This window comes from Pleurodeles waltl, chromosome 2_1 (assembly GCF_031143425.1).
Source record: "Pleurodeles waltl isolate 20211129_DDA chromosome 2_1, aPleWal1.hap1.20221129, whole genome shotgun sequence".
NCBI classification, from domain to species: Eukaryota; Metazoa; Chordata; class Amphibia; order Caudata; family Salamandridae; genus Pleurodeles; species Pleurodeles waltl.
Genome location: NC_090438.1, coordinates 129,130,463 through 129,152,892, shown reverse-complemented (window position 1 = coordinate 129,152,892; position 22,430 = coordinate 129,130,463). Strand labels below are relative to the sequence as shown.

Below are 22,430 nucleotides of genomic sequence, written 5' to 3'. Positions count from 1 at the left end.
TTTCATATCAATTACCTAGAACTGTTAGCAGTATTTCTAGCGTTAAAAGCCTTCCAACCCATAATAACACACAAATACATTCTTGTCAAAACAGACAACATGACAACAATGTATTATTTAAACAAACAAGGAGGAACACACTCAACACAATTGTGCCTCCTAACACAAAAAATTTGGCAGTGGGCGATTCACAACAACATTCGCCTAATAGCACAATTTATTCCAGGAATACAAAACCAACTAGCAGACAACCTTTCGCGAGACCACCAACAAGTCCACGAATGGGAAATTCACCCCCAGGTTCTGAACAAGTACTTTCAAATTTGGGGAACACCCCAGATAGATTTGTTCGCAACAAAAGAAAACTCAAAATGCCAAAACTTCGCATCCAGGTACCCACACCGCGAATCACAAGGCAATGCTCTATGGATGAGTTGGTCAGGGATATTTGCGTACGCTTTTCCCCCTCTCCCTCTCCTTCCATATCTAGTAAACAAGTTGAGTCAAAACCAACTCAAACTCATACTGATAGCACCCACATGGGCAAGACAACCTTGGTATACAACTCTACTAGACCTTTCACTAGTACCGCATGTCAAACTACCCAACAGGCCAGATCTGTTAACACAACACAAACAACAGATCAGGCATCCAAACCCAGCATCATTGAATCTGGCAATTTGGCTCCTGAAATCCTAGAATTCGGACACTTAGACCTCACACAAGAATGCATGGAGGTCATAAAACAAGCTAGAAAACCTTCCACTAGACACTGCTATGCATCTAAGTGGAAAAGATTTGTTTACTACTGCCATGCCAATCAAATACAACCATTACATGCCTCTACTAAAGACATAGTAGGATACTTACTACATTTGCAAAAAGCAAATCTCGCTTTTTCATCTATAAAAATACACCTCGCAGCAATATCTGCTTACCTACAAACTACTCATTCATCGTCTCTATTTAGAATACCAGTTATTAAAGCATTCATGGAAGGGCTAAAAAGAATTATACCACCAAGAACACCACCAGTTCCTTCATGGAATCTTAACATCGTCTTAACAAGACTCATGGGTCCACCTTTCGAACCCATGCATTCCTGTGAAATGCAATATCTAACCTGGAAGGTCGCATTTCTCATTGCAATCACATCCCTCAGAAGAGTAAGTGAAATACAGGCATTTACCATACAAGAACCATTTATTCAAATACACAACAATAAAATAGTTCTAAGAACAAATCCAAAATTTCTGCCAAAAGTAATCTCACCATTCCATTTAAATCAAACAGTAGAATTGCCAGTGTTCTTCCCACAACCAAATTCTGTGGCTGAAAGGGCACTACATACATTAGACATCAAAAGAGCACTAATGTATTACATTGACAGAACAAAGCTAATCAGGAAAACAAAACAACTGTTCATAGCTTTTCAAAAACCACACATAGGAAATCCAATCTCTAAACAAGGCATTGCTAGATGGATAGTCAGATGCATTCAAACATGCTATCTTAAAGCCAAAAGAGAATTGCCTATTACACCAAAGGCACACTCAACCAGAAAGAAAGGTGCTACAATGGCCTTTCTAGGAAACATTCCTATGAGCGAAATATGTAAGGCTGCAACCTGGTCTACGCCTCATACGTTTACTAAACACTACTGTGTAGACGTACTAAATGCACAACAAGCTACAGTGGGCCAAGCTGTACTAAGAACATTATTCCAAACTACTTCAACTCCTACAGGCTAAACCACCGCTTTTAGGGGAGGTAACTGCTTTATAGTCTATGCCACACATGTGTATCTGCAGCAACATATGCCATCGAACTGAAAATGTCACTTACCCAGTGTACATCTGTTCGTGGCATTAGTCGCTGCAGATTCACATGTACCCTCCCACCTCCCCGGGAAGCCTGTAGCCGTTTAGAAGTAGATCATAAATCTTAAACATCTGAACATTTGTAAATAATTATTAGAAACTCTTAACGTACATACATATTCACTCCATTGCATGGGCACTATTTATACCAAACAACTCCATCCTCACCCTCTGCGGGGAAAACAATCTAAGATGGAGTCGACGCCCATGCGCAATGGAGCCGAGGAGGGAGGAGTCCTTCGGTCCCGTGACCAAAAAGACTTCTTCGAAGAAAAACAACTTGTAATACTCCGAGCCCAACACCAGGCAGCGGACTGTGCCACACATGTGAATCTGCAGCGACTAATGCCACGAACAGATGTACACTGGGTAAGTGACATTTTCATTAAAGCATTCATGGAGGGCCTTAAGAGAATTATACCACCAAGAACACCACCTGTTCCTTCATGGAACCTAAATGTTGTCCTAACTAGACTTATGGGTCCACCTTTTGAACCCATGCACTCCTGCGAAATACAGTTCCTAACCTGGAAGGTTGCATTTCTCATCGCCATTACTTCCCTAAGAAGAGTAAGCGAGATTCAGGCGTTTACAATACAAGAACCTTTCATACAACTACACAAGAATAAGGTCGTCCTAAGGACTAATCCTAAATTTTTACCAAAGGTTATTTCACCGTTCCATCTAAATCAAACAGTGGAACTTCCAGTGTTCTTTCCACAGCCAGATACCGTAGCTGAGAGGGCACTACATACATTAGATGTCAAAAGAGCATTAATGTATTACATTGACAGAACAAAGAACATCAGAAAGACTAAACAACTATTTATTGCATTTCAAAAACCTCATGCAGGAAACCCAATATCAAAACAAGGTATAGCCAGATGGATAGTTAAATGCATCCAAATCTGCTACCTTAAAGCTAAACTACAGCTGCCCATTACACCAAGGGCACACTCAACCAGAAAGAAAGGTGCTACCATGGCCTTTCTAGGAAACATCCCAATGCAAGAAATATGTAAGGCAGCCACATGGTCTACGCCTCACACATTCACCAAGCACTACTGTGTAGACGTGTTATCCGCACAACAAGCCACAGTAGGTCAAGCCGTATTAAGAACATTGTTTCAGACTACTTCCACTCCTACAGGCTGAGCCACCGCTTTTGGGGAGATAACTGCTTACTAGTCTATGCAAAACATGCGTATCTACAGCGACAGATGCCATCGAACTGAAAATGTCACTTACCCAGTGTACATCTGTTCGTGGCATCAGTCGCTGTAGATTCGCATGTGCCCACCCGCCTCCCCGGGAGCCTGTAGCAGTTCGGAAGTTACCTTCAACTATTTGTATATATATATCATTTCAACCTTAAATAAGTACATACTTAGTCACTCCATTGCATGGGCACTATTACTACAATTCAACTCCTACCTCACCCTCTGCGGGGGAAAAACAATCGAAGATGGAGTCGACGCCCATGCGCAATGGAGACAAAAGGAGGAGTCACTCGGTCCCGTGACTCGAAAGACTTCTTCGAAGACAAACAACTTGTAACACTCCGGCCCAACACCAGATGGCGAGCTATGCAAAACATGCGAATCTACAGCGACTGATGCCACGAACAGATGTACACTGGGTAAGTGACATTTTCATTTCTTAGTTTATTTTAAGAACCACAGGTTCAAATTCTACATGTAATATCTCATTTGAAAGGTATTGCAGGTAAGTACTCTAGGAACTTTGAATAATCACAATAGCATATATACTTTTTACATAAAACACATTGGGGGTCATTCCGACCCTGGCGGTCCATGACCGCCAGGGCCGGGGACCGCGGAAGCACTGCCAACAGGCTGGCGGTGCTTCCTGGGCCATTCTGACCGCGGCGGTAAAGCTGCGGTCAGAAAAGGGCAACCGGCGGTTTCCCGCCGGTTTACCCCTGGCCCAAGGAATCCGCCATGGCGGCGCTGCTTGCAGCACCGCCATGGGGATTCCGGAGGGCGGAGGGCGGACTCCACCAGTCGAGTCGGGGTCGCCGGGTGCAGTGTTGCAAGTCTCACGCTTCTTGCGGGGATTGCAGGGGTCTTTAAATCTGCTCCTCTGGATACAAAGTTGCAGTCTTTGTTGAACAGGGCCGCTGTTCTCTGGAGTTTCTTGGTCTTTTGGAAGCAGGGCAGTCCTCTGAGGATTCAGAGGTCGCTGGTCCTGGGGAAAGCGTCGCTGGAGCAGTTTTCTTCTGAAGGAGGGAGACAGGCCGGTAGGACTGGGGCCAAAGCAGTTGGTGTCTTCTTCTTCTCTGCAGGGTTTTTCAGCTCAGCAGTCCTCTTCTTCGTAAGTTGCAGGAATCTAAATTCTTAGGTTCAGGGGAGCCCTTTGTAAGGAAATGCCTCCTTGGCATGGTTACCCCCTGACTTTTTGCCTTTGCTGATGCTATGTTTTGAATTGAAAGTGTGCTGAGGCCTGCTAACCAGGCCCCAGCACCAGTGTTCTTTCCCTAACCTGTACTTTTGTATCCACAATTGGCACACCCTGGCATCCAGGTAAGTCCCTTGTAACTGGTACCTCTGGTACCAAGGGCCCTGATGCCAGGGAAGGTCTCTAAGGGCTGCAGCATGTCTTATGCCACCCTGGAGACCCCTCACTCAGCACAGACACACTGCTTGCCAGCTTGTGTGTGCTGGTGAGAACAAAATGAGTAAGTCGACCTCAGGGTGCCATGCCAGCCTCTCACTGCCTATGCAAGTATAGATAAGTCACCCCTCTAGCAGGCCTTACAGCCCTAAGGCAGGGTGCACTATACCATAGGTGAGGGCACCAGTGCATGAGCACTGTGCCCCTACAGTGTCTAAGCCAAACCTTCAACATTGTAAGTGCAGGGTAGCCATAAGAGTATATGGTCTGGGAGTTTGTCAAACACGAACTCCACAGCACCATAATGGCTACACTGAAAACTGGGAAGTTTGGTATCAAACTTCTCAGCACAATAAATGCACACTGATGCCAGTGTACATTTTATTGTGAAATACACCCCAGAGGGCACCTTAGAGGTGCCCCCTGAAACCTTAACCGACTATCTGTGTGGGCTGACTGGTTCTAGCAGCCTGCCACAACCGAGACATGTTGCTGGCCCCATGGGGAGAGTGCCTTTGTCACTCTGAGGCCAGTAACAAAGCATGCTAACACCTCCCCCAGGCAGGAGCTGTAACACCTGGCGGTGAGCCTCAAAGGCTCACCCCCTTTGTTCCAGCACCACAGGGCACTCCAGCTAGTGGAGTTGCCCGCCCCACGGCCCCACTTTTGGCGGCAAGGCCGGGGGAAATAATGAGAATAACAAGGAGGAGTCACTGGCCAGTCAGGACAGCCCCTAAGGTGTCCTGAGCTGAAGTGACTCTAACTTTTAGAAATCCTCCATCTTGCAGATGGAGGATTCCACCAATAGGGATAGGATTGTGACCCCCTCCCCTTGGGAGGAGGCACAAAGAGGGTGTACCCACCCTCAGGGCTAATAGCCATTGGCTACTAACCCCCAGCCCTAAACACGTCCTTAAATTTAGTATTTAAGGGCTCCCCTGAACCTAAAGATTGAGATTCCTGCAACTACAAGAAGAAGAGGACTGCTGAGCTGAAAACCCCTGCAGAAGAAGAAAGAAGACACCAACTGCTTTGGCCCCAGTTCTACCGGCCTGTCTCCTGCCTTCCAAAGAAACCTGCTCCAGCGACGCTTTCCCCAGGACCAGCGACCTCTGAATCCTCAGAGGACTGCCCTGCTTCAAGAAAGACAAGAAACTCCCGAGGACAGCAGCACTGCTCCAAAAAGACTGCAACTTTGTTACAGAGGAGCAGATTTAAAGACCCCTGCAAATCCCCGCAAGAAGCGTGAGACTTGCAACACTGCACCCGGCGACCCCGACTCGACTGGTGGAGAACCAACACCTCAGGGAGGACCCTCCGGCGACTCCGAGACCGTGAGTAACCAAAGTTGTCCCCCCTGAGCCCCCATAGCGACGCCTGCAGAGGGAATCCCGAGGCTCCCCCTGACCGCGACTGCCTGACTCTAAAATCCCGACGGCTGGAAAAGACCCTGCACCCGCAGCCCCCAGCACCTGAAGGAACGGAACTTCAGTGCAGGAGTGACCCCCAGGAGGCCCTCTCCCTTGCCTAAGTGGTGGCTACCCCGAGGAGCCCCCCCTTGCCTGCCTGCACCGCTGAAGAGACCCCTTGGTCTCCCATTGAAACCTACAGAGAACCCGACGCTTGTTTGCACACTGCACCCGGCCGCCCCCGCACTGCTGAGGGTGTACTTTCTGTGTGGACTTGTGTCGCCCCCGGTGCCCTACAAAACCCCCCTGGTCTGCCCTCCGAAGACGCGGGTACTTACCTGCTGGCAGACTGGAACCGGGGCACCCCCTTCTCTCCATTGAAGCCTATGTGTTTTGGGCACCTCTTTGACCTCTGCACCTGACCGGCCCTGAGCTGCTGGTGTGGTAACTTTGGGGTTGCTCTGAACCCCCAACGGTGGGCTACCTTGGACCCAAAACTGAACCCTGTCGGTGGGTTACTTACCTGCAAAACCTAACAATACTTTACCTCCACCAGGAACTGTGAAAATTGCACTGTGTCCACTTTTAAAACAGCTATTTGTGTTTTATGTGAAAAGTATATATGCCACTGTAATTATTCAAAGTTCCCAAAGTACTTACCTGCAATACCTTTCAAATGAGATATTACATGTAGAATTTGAACCTGTGGTTCTTAAAATAAACTAAGAAAATATATTTTTCTATAACAAAACCTATTGGCTGCAATTGTCTCTGAGTGTGTGTTCCTCATTTATTGCCTGTGTGTATGTACAACAAATGCTTAACACTACTCCTTTGATAAGCCTACTGCTCGACCACACTACCACAAAATAGAGCATTAGTATTATCTCTTTTTGCCACTATCTTACCTCTAAGGGGAACCCTTGGACTCTGTGCATGCTATTCCTTACTTTGAAATAGCATATACAGAGCCAACTTCCTACACCCTTAAATACTAAATTTAAGGGCGTGTTTAGGTCTGGGGGGTTAGTAGCCAATGGCTACTAGCCCTGAGGGTGGGTACACCCTCTTTGTGCCTCCTCCCAAGGGGAGGGGGTCACATTCCTATCCCTATTGGGGGAATCCTCCATCTGCAAGATGGAGGATTTCTAAAAGTTAGAGTCACTTCAGCTCAGGACACCTTAGGGGCTGTCCTGACTGGCCAGTGACTCCTCCTTGTTTTTCTCATTAATTCCTCTGGCCTTGCCGCCAAAAGTAGGGCCGTGGCCGGAGGGGGCGGGCAACTCCACTAGCTGGAGTGCCCTGCGGTGCTGGAACAAAGGGGGTGAGCCTTTGAGGCTCACCGCCAGGTGTTACAGCTCCTGCCTGGGGGAGGTGATAGCATCTCCACCCAGTGCAGGCTTTGTTACTGGCCACAGAGTGACAAAGGCACTCTCCCCATGTGGCCAGCAACATATCTCGAGTGTGGCAGGCTGCTAAAACCAGTCAGCCTACACGGGTAGTTGGTTAAGGTTTCAGGGGGAACCTCTAAGGTGCCCTCTGGGGTGTATTTTACAATAAAATGTACACTGGCATCAGTGTGCATTTATTGTGCTGAGAAGTTTGATACCAAACTTCCCACTTTTCAGTGTAGCCATTATGGTGCTGTGGAGTTCGTGTTTGACAGACTCCCAGACCATATACTCTTATGGCTACCCTGCACTTACAATGTCTAAGGTTTGGCTTAGACACTGTAGGGGCACAGTGCTCATGCACTGGTGCCCTCATCTATGGTATAGTGCACCCTGCCTTAGGGCTGTAAGGCCTGCTAGAGGGGTGACTTATCTATACTGCATAGGCAGTGTGAGGTTGGCATGGCACCCTGAGGGGAGTGCCATGTCGACTTACTCGTTTTGTTCTCACCAGCACACACAAGCTGGCAAGCAGTGTGTCTGTGCTGAGTGAGGGGTCCCTAGGGTGCCATAAGATATGCTGCAGCCCTTAAAGACCTTCCCTGGCATCAGGGCCCTTGGTACCAGGGGTACCAGTTACAAGGGACTTACCTGGATGCCAGGGTGTGCCAATTGTGTAAAACAAAAGTACAGGTTAGGGAAAGAACACTGGTGCTGGGGCCTGGTTAGCAGGCCTCAGCACACTTTCAATTCAAAACATAGCATCAGCAAAGGCAAAAAGTCAGGGGGTAACCATGCCAAGGAGGCATTTCCTTACACAAGGGTTCTATGTCACCTATAGTTGTTTTGGTAGCATTTTATATGTTTTGTAGGTTTGAATGATTGTTTTAAGGTTACAGCTTTCTTTGTCAAAATTAATTCACTGAAAAATCTATTTGATTTAATGCAATATGTTTTAATACACTGTATTTCTTTTTGAAGGGTGGGTTTTCATCGAAAGGAGAGCGAGGTTTTCCAGGTGACCCAGGACTGCCAGGACTTCCTGGTGACCGGGGACCAGCAGGCAACCCTGGCTTCGGTCCACAGGGTCCTCCGGGTGAAAAAGGTGACCAAGGTGTATCTGGTCTTGAAGGTCCTAGAGGAGTTCCAGGTTAGTTCATTTAAAATACTTTTATTACAATAGTTTAGGTATATTTAAAGCACTTAGTTTTAGTATGGGAGTGAAAGCAATAATGTCCATCCTTAACTGGTATATTCTTCCCCAGAGAAGCTTGTGCCATGCCTTTTGCTGATGTGCTTCTCCTGAATTTGGAACTTTTAAACATTCTCACCATGGATTTTCTGTATATGAGGAAGGTCTTGGTGGCTTGTGGTTCTTCTAAGACTTTACCTTTGCCTATGCAAGATACCTGCAGGTGAATAATCCCTTGAGTCTCATTTGGCTATGAGAATTCCAGTAGAATAGTTTCAGAAACAGCACTATTGCTCTAGTATATTGAGAGAGGAAATCCGTATGGCATTGACTTTAAACTAATTGCTAGAATTACTGCTTGAGATCTGATTTGAGGGTTGATCCCTTATTGTACAAAATAAGCTAATGATGGTAGCGGTTTTGCAGCATGAATATTTTCTAGAATCAAATGGAGTACATTATTTCACCATCAAGTGGCTGGGTCCAGAATTGTGTCATTTTAGGCATTTTGTCTTTTTTTCTCTTTGTTGTGTGCATTATTGAGTTGTTGACAATTAGGTGCTATGTCTCTACTTGAATAACGTCAGACATATTTCCAGGAAACCCTTCATTATGGCCACAATCTTCAGATTCTGTTTTCTACTCTTGTGTTTCAAAGTACAGTCAAGGACTCCAGAGTCAGAGAAGATATGAAAGAAGTTTTCATTGAAAGATCCAATGATACACCAATGGTCAGAGGATTTTTTAAAATGATTTACTAATAGACATAGAAGGAGTAGCATGAAAGCACAGAGAAAAACTGAATACCATTGAGGTTTTTTGAAAACCGGGGCATCCACCATGTGAGTCGGATAATGATCAACGGGTTTAGAGGACATCCCATTTATATTTTACTCTAACTCTAAAAAGCAGCATCGTGAGATCAAAACAAAGGCCTCGATGAAGCTGAAGTCTGAGTTCGATGATTTACTTAAACCCTCCTGGATCCTACTGAAGCAATCGAAAAAGAAAGGCAGCAAACAGGGCTTTGTAGAGTTGGACTATGCATTTGTACATGAGACTAAACAAAACAAGAATACAAAGTACCGCCTCCAATCTAAAACGGATAGAGTCCTACCTCAGTTACAGAACACAAATCAAGTCTTTACCTCTCTACGTCTGTGCACCGTTCTTGCATAAGATAGGTGTTATAATAGGTTCAACAATTGCCCTTCTACCTATAAAAGTATATACTTTGTCCCACTTTCATAGATTAGAAGCTCCTTTTAACGCACCTGCTACAACAACGCAGATGACCCTAATATCATCCTTGTACTGGTAGGCCCTTAACACCTCAAGACCTCTGGACTTAATAACAGTGCAGAAAAATCGCCTAATACTAAGAGCTTGATTTAGAGTTTGGCACATGGGGTACTCCATCATAAATGCGGCATAGTACCCTGTCTGGCAAACTCTGCTTGAGTCAGTTGTTTGGAAACATGGTCTCCGGAATCTGCAGTGAAACGTTCACCCATTTGTGTTCCTTTTCAAATGTTATCACATGTTAAGTTTCTATTTCACATTTATGTTTGTTTGCCTAAATTATTTCAACTCTGTGCAGGATCCTTCCTAGTCTGACCATGGTCGATTATGGTATTTGTTCTTCAGCACTGTCTCCCCTCACCTAGTATCTAGTGGAGCGGTAATACATAGTCAATAATATTGGGACTAAATGTGTGTGTGAGTGCGCTTGTCTAAACGAGAGGAAGGCATGAAAAGGTTCTTTATACTTTGTTTAATTGGATTCATACTGCCCATATACCACTGAGGTAAGTAGAAAATGTCATGCTTAGAGTTTAGGAATAGCCTAAATAGCAGTTTAATTCTCACAGCTTTTCAATTGCTACAAAACCTTGAAAATTACACCTAAGACTGTTAAGAATGCATGTCATTTTGCTTTGTCCTAAAAGACCTAATGCTCTCTTCTCAGGTGAAAAAGGTGAACCAGGTGAAACTATGACAAAGCAGGGAGACGCTGGACAGCCTGGTTTCCCTGGTGTTCCTGGTAACGTGGGAGCTCCAGGTAAGTCACTGCAGCCATAAGAATCCATTGCGCTCGTTCTGGTACAGACACCTATATATATATAAAAAACCTTGTGACTTCATCAGCTGTTCTGCAGGCAACTCTTCTTTTCCTCTTAAATGTGGATGCTGTGCAAAAGGATGGGTAAGAGAAAGCAATCTTTCTTACCACCTTTCTGATGCTATTCTGCTCGGTCGGGTATTGAAAGCAGTATGGGCTGTTTACTTTGTACTGTCAAAATTACTCCAATTTCAGTGCATAATACTGAACATTAGTGATTCATAAAACCGGGTAAAGCTGCATTATATACTAAAATGAAATACAAATAGAAATACTTTTAAAGAAGGTACAATTGTGCTAAGGAATTTGGTCAAGCACCAAGGGACATAGAACACAACTGGTCTGGACTTCACTAATATACTGGTGAAGTGTGCCAACAAACAATGGTACTGACTAGAAGTTTAGAAACATTACTCAAGATCCTAGTCTTTTGAGCAAGTAGATTATTTAATCTGACACTAAAGTCTCACCTGTGCTCTATGCATTTAGCCAATGTCAGTTAGGTCTATTGAAACTATCAAATGCATGTTGATATTGAATGCGTTGGCCTATGACTATTGTAGGTGGATGTCTTACGCTAACAACAAGAACATAATTTGTGGACAAACTGGAACATAATGTTAAAATATCAATAAATTGACAGATGAGGTAAGACATTCATGTGACTCTTCCTGCTGTGATCACTCAAAGATGTGGCAGTCAGTGGCTGCTTCTGTCAATTCTTGTTTTAAGTCAGTGCTTTTTTAGATTTCCCCCCACACATTTAACATAGCTACTGCAGTTGCCAGCTAGATTGAATTATGGGAATAACACTTATGTCTTCCTTCCTAAATATGGGAAATAATCACTTCCTCAATTATTAATTTTTCAAGTAACTGAGGAATTAGATCTGCCTGTCTTGGCTATCCCCGAGACTCGGTTTAAACAGTCACCACACATTGCTGGCCCTCCTATCAGATAAGTACAATACTATAAACAAACCTAAGCACAGAGAAGTGGAGGTGCCATTATTTGTCACAATTATGTTCAATGCAAGAACATCCAGGGAAATTTACTGGGGTCCTTCAGTCACTTAGTGATCAAATGTATATCCAGCCCTTTCACGTCCTTCGTTAGTGCCTCTGTCACCCTCCCACAGGAACCTCAGTTCCATCCCCAACAAGCTACTCGGTCTTGCTTGCACATGTCAGTCATCTCAAAGAGTTCGGTTATTGTCACCGATATTACCATCTTGGAAGAATACCAATCAGCAAACTTGCCTAAGTTATCACTGATAACATTATGTTCGATGGCATCTGTCGCTGTAGATACGCATGTTCTGCAATAGCTCGCCATCTGGTGTTGGGTCGGAGTGTTACAAGTTGTTTTTCTTCGAAGAAGTCTTTCGAGTCACGGGACCGAGTGACTCCTCCTTTTGTCTCCATTGCGCATGGGCGTCGACTCCATCTTCGATTGTTTTTTTTCCGCCATCGGGTTCGGACGTGTTCCTGTCGCTCCGAGTTTCGGAACGGAAAATTAGCTAGTTTCGGAAGATTTTTGTCGGTATTGTTGCGTTCGGGATCGGCGTACTTAGATTCCACACCGCATCGAAGATCGAAGAGCTCCGGTGCCCTTCGGGGTAGTTTTTCGATCCTCCGTCGGGGCCTGGTCGGCCCGACCGCGTGCGGAAGAACGCCGATGGAACGGACCCCGTTCCGTTTCTGCCCCAAATGCCACAATAAATACCCTTACACAGACCAACACTTGGTCTGCAACCTGTGCCTGTCACCTGAGCACAGCGAAGACACCTGCGAGGCCTGTCGTGCGTTCCGGTCCCGAAAAACACTCCGAGACCGTCGAGCCAGAAGACTTCAGATGGCGTCCGCACCGACAGCCCAACGGGAGTTCGAGGAACAGGAAGAGGAAGGTACCTTCTCGATCCAAGACTCAGACTCCGAAGGATTCGACGATACACAAACCGTGAGTAAGACGTCGAAATCCACTCAGAAGAACATTTACAAGGCCCAGGGGACGCCACTGCCACCAGGCCATGGCTCGACCCATAAATTCGGTGACCGACCGTCGGCACCGAAAAAGGCCCAAACAGTGCCGAGATCGTCCGACTCCGGTCGAGACACCGGCACGCAGCCTTCTCGGGACCGAGAAAGTGCTGGAAACAAGCCTCGACACCGAGATGCCGGTGCCGACACGGCTCGACGCCGAGACAGCGGCACCGAAACAGATCGACGCCGAGAGGTTTCGGCCCCGAAAAAGAAAAGAGTCACCTCGGAGCCGAAAAAACACGCAGACAGGGTTTCGATGCCGAAACAAACTGCAAGCGACCCAGCTTCAGGCTCTTATACAGAAGAGCACTCGCTAACCTCCCAAATGCAGAAGCATAGGTTTGAGGAAGAGCTGCAAGCAACTGATGTGGACCATACGCAAAAGCGTATCTTCATACAGCAGGGGACAGGAAAAATAAGCACCCTTCCCCCCATTAGGAGAAAGAGAAGGTTGGAGTTCCAGACGGAACAGACACCACAACCAAAAGTGGTGAAAAGAGTTACCCCACCACCCTCTCCTCCGCCTGTGATTAACGTCTCACCAGCACAAACTCCATCACACTCCCCAGCTCACACCACCATGAGCCAGGGTGACCAAGATCAGGACGCATGGGACCTATACGACGCCCCAGTGTCAGATAACAGTCCGGAGGCATACCCTACAAAGCCATCTCCACCAGAAGACAGCACCGCGTATTCTCAAGTGGTGGCTAGAGCAGCACAATTTCACAACGTAAGCCTCCACTCAGAACAGGTCGAGGATGATTTCTTATTCAACACACTCTCCTCCACCCACAGCTCCTACCAAAGCCTGCCTATGCTCCCTGGTATGCTCCGGCACGCAAAAGACATCTTTAAGGAGCCAGTCAAAAGTAGGGCAATCACACCAAGGGTGGAAAAAAAGTATAAGGCGCCTCCTACAGACCCGGCTTTCATCACTACACAGCTGCCACCAGACTCTGTCGTTGTAGGAGCAGCTAGGAAAAGGGCCAACTCTCACACATCTGGAGATGCACCACCCCCAGATAAAGAAAGCCGCAAGTTCGATGCAGCTGGTAAAAGAGTCGCAGCACAAGCTGCAAACCAGTGGCGCATCGCGAACTCACAGGCACTACTTGCGCGCTATGACAGAGCCCACTGGGACGAGATGCAACATCTCATTGAACATCTGCCCAAAGACTTACAAAATAGGGCAAAACAAGTGGTTGAGGAGGGACAGACCATTTCCAACAACCAGATCCGCTCCTCCATGGACGCTGCAGATACAGCTGCACGGACAATTAATACATCTGTAACTATCAGAAGGCATGCATGGCTCCGAACGTCTGGATTTAAACCAGAGATTCAACAAGCAGTTCTCAATATGCCTTTTAATGAAAAAGAACTGTTCGGTCCAGAAGTGGACACAGCGATTGAGAAACTCAAAAAAGATACGGACACTGCCAAAGCCATGGGCGCACTCTACTCCCCGCAGAGCAGAGGGAATTACAGCACATTCCGTAAAACGCCCTTTCGAGGGGGGTTTCGAGGTCAAAGCACACAAGCCAGCACCTCACAAGCCACACCGTCCAGTTACCAGGGACAGTATAGAGGAGGTTTTCGGGGACAATATAGAGGAGGGCAATTCCCTAGAAATAGAGGAAGATTTCAAAGCCCCAAAGCCCCTACTACTAAACAGTGACTCACAGGTCACTCACCCCCTCCACACAACACCAGTGGGGGGAAGAATAGGTCATTATTACAAAGCATGGGAGGAAATCACTACAGACACTTGGGTTCTAGCAATTATCCAACATGGTTATTGCATAGAATTTCTACAATTCCCTCCAAACATACCACCAAAAGCACAAAATTTAACAACACACCATTCCAATCTCCTGGAGATAGAAGTGCAGGCACTATTGCAAAAGAATGCAATCGAATTAGTGCCAAACACACAAATAAACACAGGAGTTTACTCACTGTACTTTCTGATACCAAAGAAGGACAAAACACTGAGACCAATCCTAGACCTCAGAGTAGTGAACACTTTCATCAAATCAGACCACTTCCACATGGTCACACTACAAGAAGTATTGCCATTGCTAAAACTACACGACTACATGGCAACTTTAGACCTCAAGGATGCTTATTTCCATATACCAATACACCCATCGCACAGGAAATACCTAAGGTTTGTATTCAAAGGAATACATTACCAATTCAAGGTACTGCCTTTCGGATTAACAACCGCACCAAGAGTCTTTACCAAATGTCTAGCGGTAGTCGCTGCACACATAAGAAGGCAGCAAATACATGTGTTCCCATATTTGGACGACTGGCTAATCAAGGCCCATTCGTTCATACAGTGCTCAAATCACACAAATCAGATCATACAAACCCTCTTCAAACTCGGGTTCACCGTCAACTTTACAAAATCCAACATTCTGCCGCGCAAGGTACAACAATACCTAGGAGCCATAATAGACACATCAAAGGGAGTAGCCACTCCAAGTCCACAAAGAATTCTAAATTTCAACACCATCATACAACGCATGTATCCAACACAAAAGATACAGGCAAAGATGGTATTACAACTCCTAGGCATGATGTCATCATGCATAGCCATTGTCCCAAACGCAAGACTGCACATGAGGCCCTTACAACAATGCCTAGCATCACAGTGGTCTCAAGCACAGGGTCACCTTCTAGATCTGGTGTTAATAGACCGCCAAACTTACCTCTCGCTTCTGTGGTGGAGCAACATAAATTTAAACAAGGGGCGGCCTTTCCAAGACCCAGTGCCACAATACGTAATAACAACAGATGCTTCCATGACAGGGTGGGGAGCACACCTCGATCAACACAGCATACAAGGACAATGGAACGTACATCAAACAAAACTGCATATCAATCACCTAGAACTTCTAGCAGTTTTTCAAGCACTAAAAGCTTTCCAACCAATAATAGTTCACAAATACATTCTCGTCAAAACAGACAACATGACAACAATGTATTATCTAAACAAGCAGGGGGGGACGCACTCCACGCAGTTAAGCCTGCTAGCACAAAAAATTTGGCATTGGGCAATTCACAACCAAATTCGCCTAATTGCACAGTTTATACCAGGGATACAAAATCAACTCGCAGACAATCTCTCTTGAGATCACCAACAGGTCCACGAATGGGAAATTCACCCCCAAATTCTGAACACTTATTTCAAACTCTGGGGAACACCTCAGATAGACTTGTTTGCGACAAGGGAGAACGCAAAATGCCAAAACTTCGCATCCAGATACCCACACAAACAATCCCAAGGCAATGCCCTATGGATGTACTGGTCAGGGATATTTGCTTACGCTTTTCCTCCTCTCCCTCTCCTTCCTTACCTGGTAAACAAACTCAGTCAAAGCAAACTCAAACTCATATTGATAGCACCAACTTGGGCAAGGCAACCCTGGTACACAACGCTGCTAGACCTATCAGTGGTACCCTGCATCAAATTGCCCAACAGGCCAGATCTGTTGACACAGCACAACCAAAAGATCAGACACCCAGATCCAGCATCGCTGAATCTAGCAATCTGGCTCCTGAAATCCTAGAATTCGGGCACTTACAACTTACCCAAGAATGTATGGAAGTCATAAAACAAGCCAGAAGGCCATCCACCAGGCACTGCTATGCAAGTAAATGGAAGAGGTTTGTTTGCTACTGCCATATTAATCAAATACAACCATTACACACAACTCCAGAACATGTAGTGGGTTACTTGCTTCACTTACAAAAATCTAACCTAGCTTTCTCTTCCATTAAGATTCACCTTGCAGCAATATCTGCATACCTGCAGACTACCTATTCAACTTCCCTATATAAAATACCAGTCATTAAAGCATTCATGGAGGGCCTTAGGAGAATTATACCACCAAGAACACTACCTGTTCCTTCATGGAACCTAAATGTTGTCCTAACTAGACTTATGGGTCCACCTTTTGAACCCATGCACTCCTGCGACATACAGTTCCTAACCTGGAAGGTGGCATTTCTCATCGCCATTACTTCCCTGAGAAGAGTAAGCGAGATTCAGGCGTTTACTATACAGGAACCTTTTATACAACTACACAAAAATAAAGTCGTCCTAAGGACCAATCCTAAATTTTTGCCAAAGGTTATTTCACCGTTCCATCTAAATCAAACAGTGGAACTTCCAGTGTTCTTTCCACAGCCAGATACCGTAGCTGAAAGGGCACTACATACATTAGATGTCAAAAGAGCATTAATGTATTACATTGACAGAACAAAAAACATCAGAAAGACTAAACAACTCTTTATTGCATTTCAAAAACCTCATGCAGGAAACCCAATTTCAAAACAAGGTATAGCCAGATGGATAGTTAAATGCATCCAAATCTGCTACCTTAAAGCTAAACCACAGCTGCCCATTACACCAAGGGCACACTCAACCAGAAAGAAAGGTGCTACCATGGCCTTTCTAGGAAACATCCCAATGCAAGAAATATGTAAGGCAGCCACATGGTCTACGCCTCACACATTCACCAAGCACTACTGTGTAGACGTGTTATCCGCACAACAAGCCACAGTAGGTCAAGCCGTATTAAGGACATTATTTCAGACTACTTCCACTCCTACAGGCTGATCCACCGCTTTTGGGGAAATAACTGCTTACTAGTCTATGCAGAACATGCGTATCTACAGCGACAGATGCCATCGAACTGAAAATGTCACTTACCCAGTGTACATCTGTTCGTGGCATCAGTCGCAGTAGATTCGCATGTGCCCACCCGCCTCCCCGGGAGCCTGTAGCAGTTTGGAAGTTACCTTCAATTATTTATATATGTATCATCTCAACCTTAAATAGGTACATACTTAGTCACTCCATTGCATGGGCACTATTACTACAATTCAACTCCTACCTCACCCTCTGCGGGGAAAAACAATCGAAGATGGAGTCGACGCCCATGCGCAATGGAGACAAAAGGAGGAGTCACTCGGTCCCGTGACTCGAAAGACTTCTTCGAAGAAAAACAACTTGTAACACTCCGACCCAACACCAGATGGCGAGCTATTGCAGAACATGCGAATCTACTGCGACTGATGCCACGAACTGATGTACACTGGGTAAGTGACATTTTCATTTCACCTACTCGCTCGCAAAGTCTCTCTCTGGGCCCTATATTGTCGATGACCTTATGATCTCAGAATACAGATGCAGTACTGGTCTGACTGTTTTTCCATCCTTGATTTGCTGAGCTCCCGACATGCTTCTCAGATCTCCTTCTTGCTGCCTAATCGGGCTGCTCACTGAAAGTCCAGGAATCCTGAACCTCCTCTCTAAAACCAAGACTACCTCTCTTCTAACTTCATGTTGATTAATTTGGACCATCTGTGCTCAGTCAACTGGCGCCACTAAACAAACACTCACAAATAAAATTGCACAAAAAAAATAGTTAAATCGTAACCGTCTCCTGAAAGCGTGGAAAGAGTTCTTCAGAGGTAATCTCAATTGCCAGCTTGCCTATTGTTCTGTACAATTTGCCCCTGTGATTCCAAGACTGTCAGCACAAGGCTAAAGCAAAACATATCAAGTGAAGTAAAGACCTTCTCCAAGTAATTTTTCATAACTATTTAGAGTTTGTAAGGTATTAACAAACATCTTTGTTATAACCTAATGTAGTTATTTTACTGGTGCAGTGTCTATACTTGGAAGTAAGATTGTAATCTCTCCCCCTCTTCCCCATTTCTCTTTGTCTGTTTTCCACAGGCCTCTTCCATGCTCTCCATGGTTGTGGCTTCTGACACTATGATGGTTCTGGCATTCTTTAAAAAATCTGCTCTAGTAACCAACATCACTATGCTAAAATATGAGCTTGAGAGTTCCAGAACTAGCCTCTATTATCATTATCCTCACCGTGCATCACTCTCCACAGGAGATACTCCTCAAAATATCTTCACACATTAATCATTCACTCAGCGAAAAAACAAATGGAAGACTCAGAGCCTATGTCCAACTATAGACCTATTCTGGACCCCTTTGCATTGCAAGGATTCCTGAGTATGTGGTCTTATTTCAATTATTCACCTGTCTTGTAGCTAACTTCTTGTTGAGTGATGTCCAATGTCCAGTGAGGCTTACACCCTGTCTCAGCATGAAAACCACAATCCTAATAATTAGAGAACAGATGTTCACAGCAAGGTACAAAGTTCAAGTGTGCACTTTTATACTCCTAGATCTTGACACCGTCGATCATAAAACGCTTCTCCCCTGGCTAGTGTCATGTGCAGTGGTGGCCTTTTTATGGCCCTCTTTGTTCCTGGCAAATCATATCCACAACCTCAAGTTGGGGTCTTCCCTCTCTGAGACTGCTTCTGCGAATGTCATGGGTCTGCACTTTATCTCTGCTGTTTCAATGAATTACAGGCTCTAGTATTGTACAAATTGGTTGTTCACACCGAGAGCATTTATATGAGTGTGGGCAATACTCTGATCTTCTTCAGTTTAAAAGACGTTAAGGGGGTTCTTCATTAGACTGCAAACTGCTTCAAGCAGTGCAGAGTTGTAGGAACCACAATTGGTTTTGCCTGAATAGTCAGAAGATAAAAATCTCCAAAACAAGTACAGAGGATTTGCAATCTAATAGTAATGTTTGAAATCAACATCACCTCACCCCGTGTGATCTCAGTCATCAGATGTGTGCTAGACTACATATGTCTGCTCCAGAGCATCCCCTTTCCACCCAATTGTGTTCAGGGGCATAGCTTGGTCAGTATGATGGGGGGAGGGGTGTTAACTTCAGATTTCCCAACAATCGCACCAGCACATGATGTTAAAATAAATTATACGACATGCAAGACGCATAAGAGGGCCTCAGAGGCAGTGACAAGGGAGAATAATGTGGATTGGTAGGTGTACTATGTGAGAGAAAGCGCAATATTTTGTGAAATAACTAACATTTTTTAAGTCTTTTCAAACAGACAGAGGAAGAGAGTGTGTGTGTGCATTTTTGTCTCAGTGTGTAAAAATTCCTTGTGAAATCCGACAGACACCGCACTTTACCCGACTGAAATCACCTGTATCCAACTATTCATCGAAATACATTTATTAGGGGGGGGGGATGTAACACCCTACACACTCCCCCAAAGCTATGGCCCTGATTGTTTTGGCTCTTGCCACAGTACCATCTTGTCTAGATTACTTCAACAACATCCTTTCTTGTTTATCTGAGAATTTCCTTGACACCCTTCAAAAAATTCCGAATCATGCAGCAAGATTAGTTTTCTGCCTCAGGTGCAAAGATTGAACTACCCCGGCCATCACATTTCTACATTGACTTTGTATCAAAATGTGACCTCATGTTAAAAAACTGTGCATTACATAATTCTGTTTATGGCCAGTCTGACCAAACTCTTTCTGCTCTATGGATTATTGAGTCACTTAAGATCATCCTCTGCAAACCTCTTGGCTGTTCAACTACCATAAGTATTTGTGTTACATCTATCCATATACTGGACCCTTCCCTCTGGAAATACTGGAATGGTATTTGATTAGTTATTGTGTATTGCATTCTGCTAGTTAGGTACTTAAGACTTGCTTATAATTATAATTAGTGATTAATGCTTTTTGGTATTATTTGTTGTTTGACTTATTGTAAACTTCAATGAAAAATGTTGAACTAGATCAGCAATAAAAATGCAGCTGCTCCAAATGGACCATAAAACCCACAAAGTGAAATAAATTATTTAGTCTCTGTAGGAGCTCCATTTTTTCTAAAGAAGTGAAGCTCTTTTTAGTGTTGTGATTTTAGGAATATGGGAATGAACTAGGACTCGCTCATTGCTGCGTGGCGTCTCTTGACTTTGTCCCATCATGCCCTGTTAAGTTTTGATCTTTGAAGACCTACAGCAGTAACGTATGCATAGGTAAAGATCTGTTGTCATTCTCCATGGCTGATCAACTTTCAGTGGGATGCAAGGAACTTCCAGTAATCACCACTTACTTTGGGTGTGCACTGTGCTTTGGTCGGCAATTCTGTTGAGAGCTCCAAGCAGGAATATATGTTGCCAGGGCTTCGAAAGAACATGCACTTAAGTATCTGCACTTATCATTCAAACTGGGTTCTGGCACTGCTGAACATGGAATCACTACATTTAGGTAGGAATAAAAGTTAGGTGATGATAGAGACACTAAATTGACACTACTGCTATTCCAGCATGTTAAGTATTGGTTCTAACTCAGCTACAGAAATATTAGGATACTGTCTCACAACTTTCCTGTATGTCCCCAATATACAGAATAATTTGTTTGGATTTTTCAGCATTGTTTTTTCATTCATTTTTATAAACTACTCTAAGCTGATGTTTCCTAGACTATAGAAGCCCTGAAATCCATTGTTTATACTAATACTTAAATATTTGTTACAGGTGAACCTGGACTGTCAGCACAACCTGGATTGCCCGGTCTACCTGGTCCAAAAGGTGAGCCGGGTGTTCCAGGCATTGGACTTCCTGGCCCCTCTGGTCCTAAAGGTAGGTATCTCTTAATATAGTTCCCGTTATAGTTGAATTGTGTGCTATACTCAGCACACAAGCAAATATATATTTACATTGATACCTTTAGTTGAGGTCATCTGCATAACTCCGCATCTTGTGTCAGCACTGGCATGAAAGAGGCAAGAATGCAATTATAAATATGTAATGTAACACTTTCCATAACAACCCTACTGGAATATACATGTTGCCTTTAGTTTTGCCAAAAATATATTCTTTAAAGGGGTTGAGCTTGCCAAAATTATACTGCATTGTTACTGTACTGCTTTAATGTGCTCTAATTTGCCAAACAGGTGAAGTACTGACAATATATTCTCAATAAATGAATAATGGAAGCTGCACTAGACTGTATAGTGGCACCGGGCAAGTAAGTCCTGTGTGAAAAGTTGCTCTATAGTGTTGTGCGCTCCACTGGCTGCCACAGGGTCTGAAGAACTGAATACAGTTTAGCCATGAAACTAATTAGCATCCCATGATTGAATCCTCTTGGAGAATAGTGATAAGGTTGGAGTATATGCAAGGAGCTTTGTAGGCTTTCTTTAGTGTCTTCATTGTCAGGGTTCTTAAAAGAACTTTCCCAGAGTTTTCCCCTCACTTGAGGATTACATGTGGAAAGCTACCCCCATCCTTCCCTAGGGCCACATGTATACATTTAATAGGGCACTGAAGGCAATAACTTTGGATCAAGGTTGTTCTTCATCTTATTGTGGTTGAAAGTAAAATATGGCTATTTAACATTTTGTATACCTTTCATTTGTTGAGTTATTGCCTAAGATCTAGCTTTTAGCTGCCCTAATGTTGAGGTCTACTCATTGGGAAGCACCACAAGCACCAAGAATTCATCCAAATTCCAGTTTTCCTGGAGATTTAAATGATGTTGTCTTAATGTAAATTGACAGTGCTCATCCAGAACCAGTTCCAATAATAAACTTCCAGTTGGTTCATTTCATCCCTCTAGTGGCAAACTTACAGTAATTAGTGCTTGCATTTGTCATCCACCAACAAACTGACATTAACAGAAGACATGTTTCTCAGTATGTGATGCCTCTTTTTTTTAAAACATGAAGGCTGCTACAGAGCATAAGTAATTATGAAGCTTGTAGATTTCGGGCTTGCTGAAAATAACTGACAGCTCAAAGCTGGCCTATCTGGTCAAGTTCCCTTGTTGTTAAGTGTGTTCTTAGTCCTGTGAAGTAGGCTCATCTTTGTCCCATGAAGA

The 22,430-nt window shown here is 44.5% G+C and overlaps 1 protein-coding gene across 1 annotated transcript in view; it reads left to right on the top strand.

Annotated features, from left to right (window-relative positions):
* COL4A5 (collagen type IV alpha 5 chain) overlaps window positions 1-22,430 on the top strand; it is a 1,021,631-nt gene that overhangs the window by 471,143 nt on the left and 528,058 nt on the right. Inside the window, exons 25-27 of the mRNA XM_069211570.1 lie at window positions 8,296-8,464; window positions 10,476-10,568; window positions 21,086-21,190. Of these exons, the coding sequence (XP_069067671.1) occupies window positions 8,296-8,464; window positions 10,476-10,568; window positions 21,086-21,190 (367 nt within the window). The remainder of the gene's footprint in view (window positions 1-8,295; window positions 8,465-10,475; window positions 10,569-21,085; window positions 21,191-22,430) is intronic.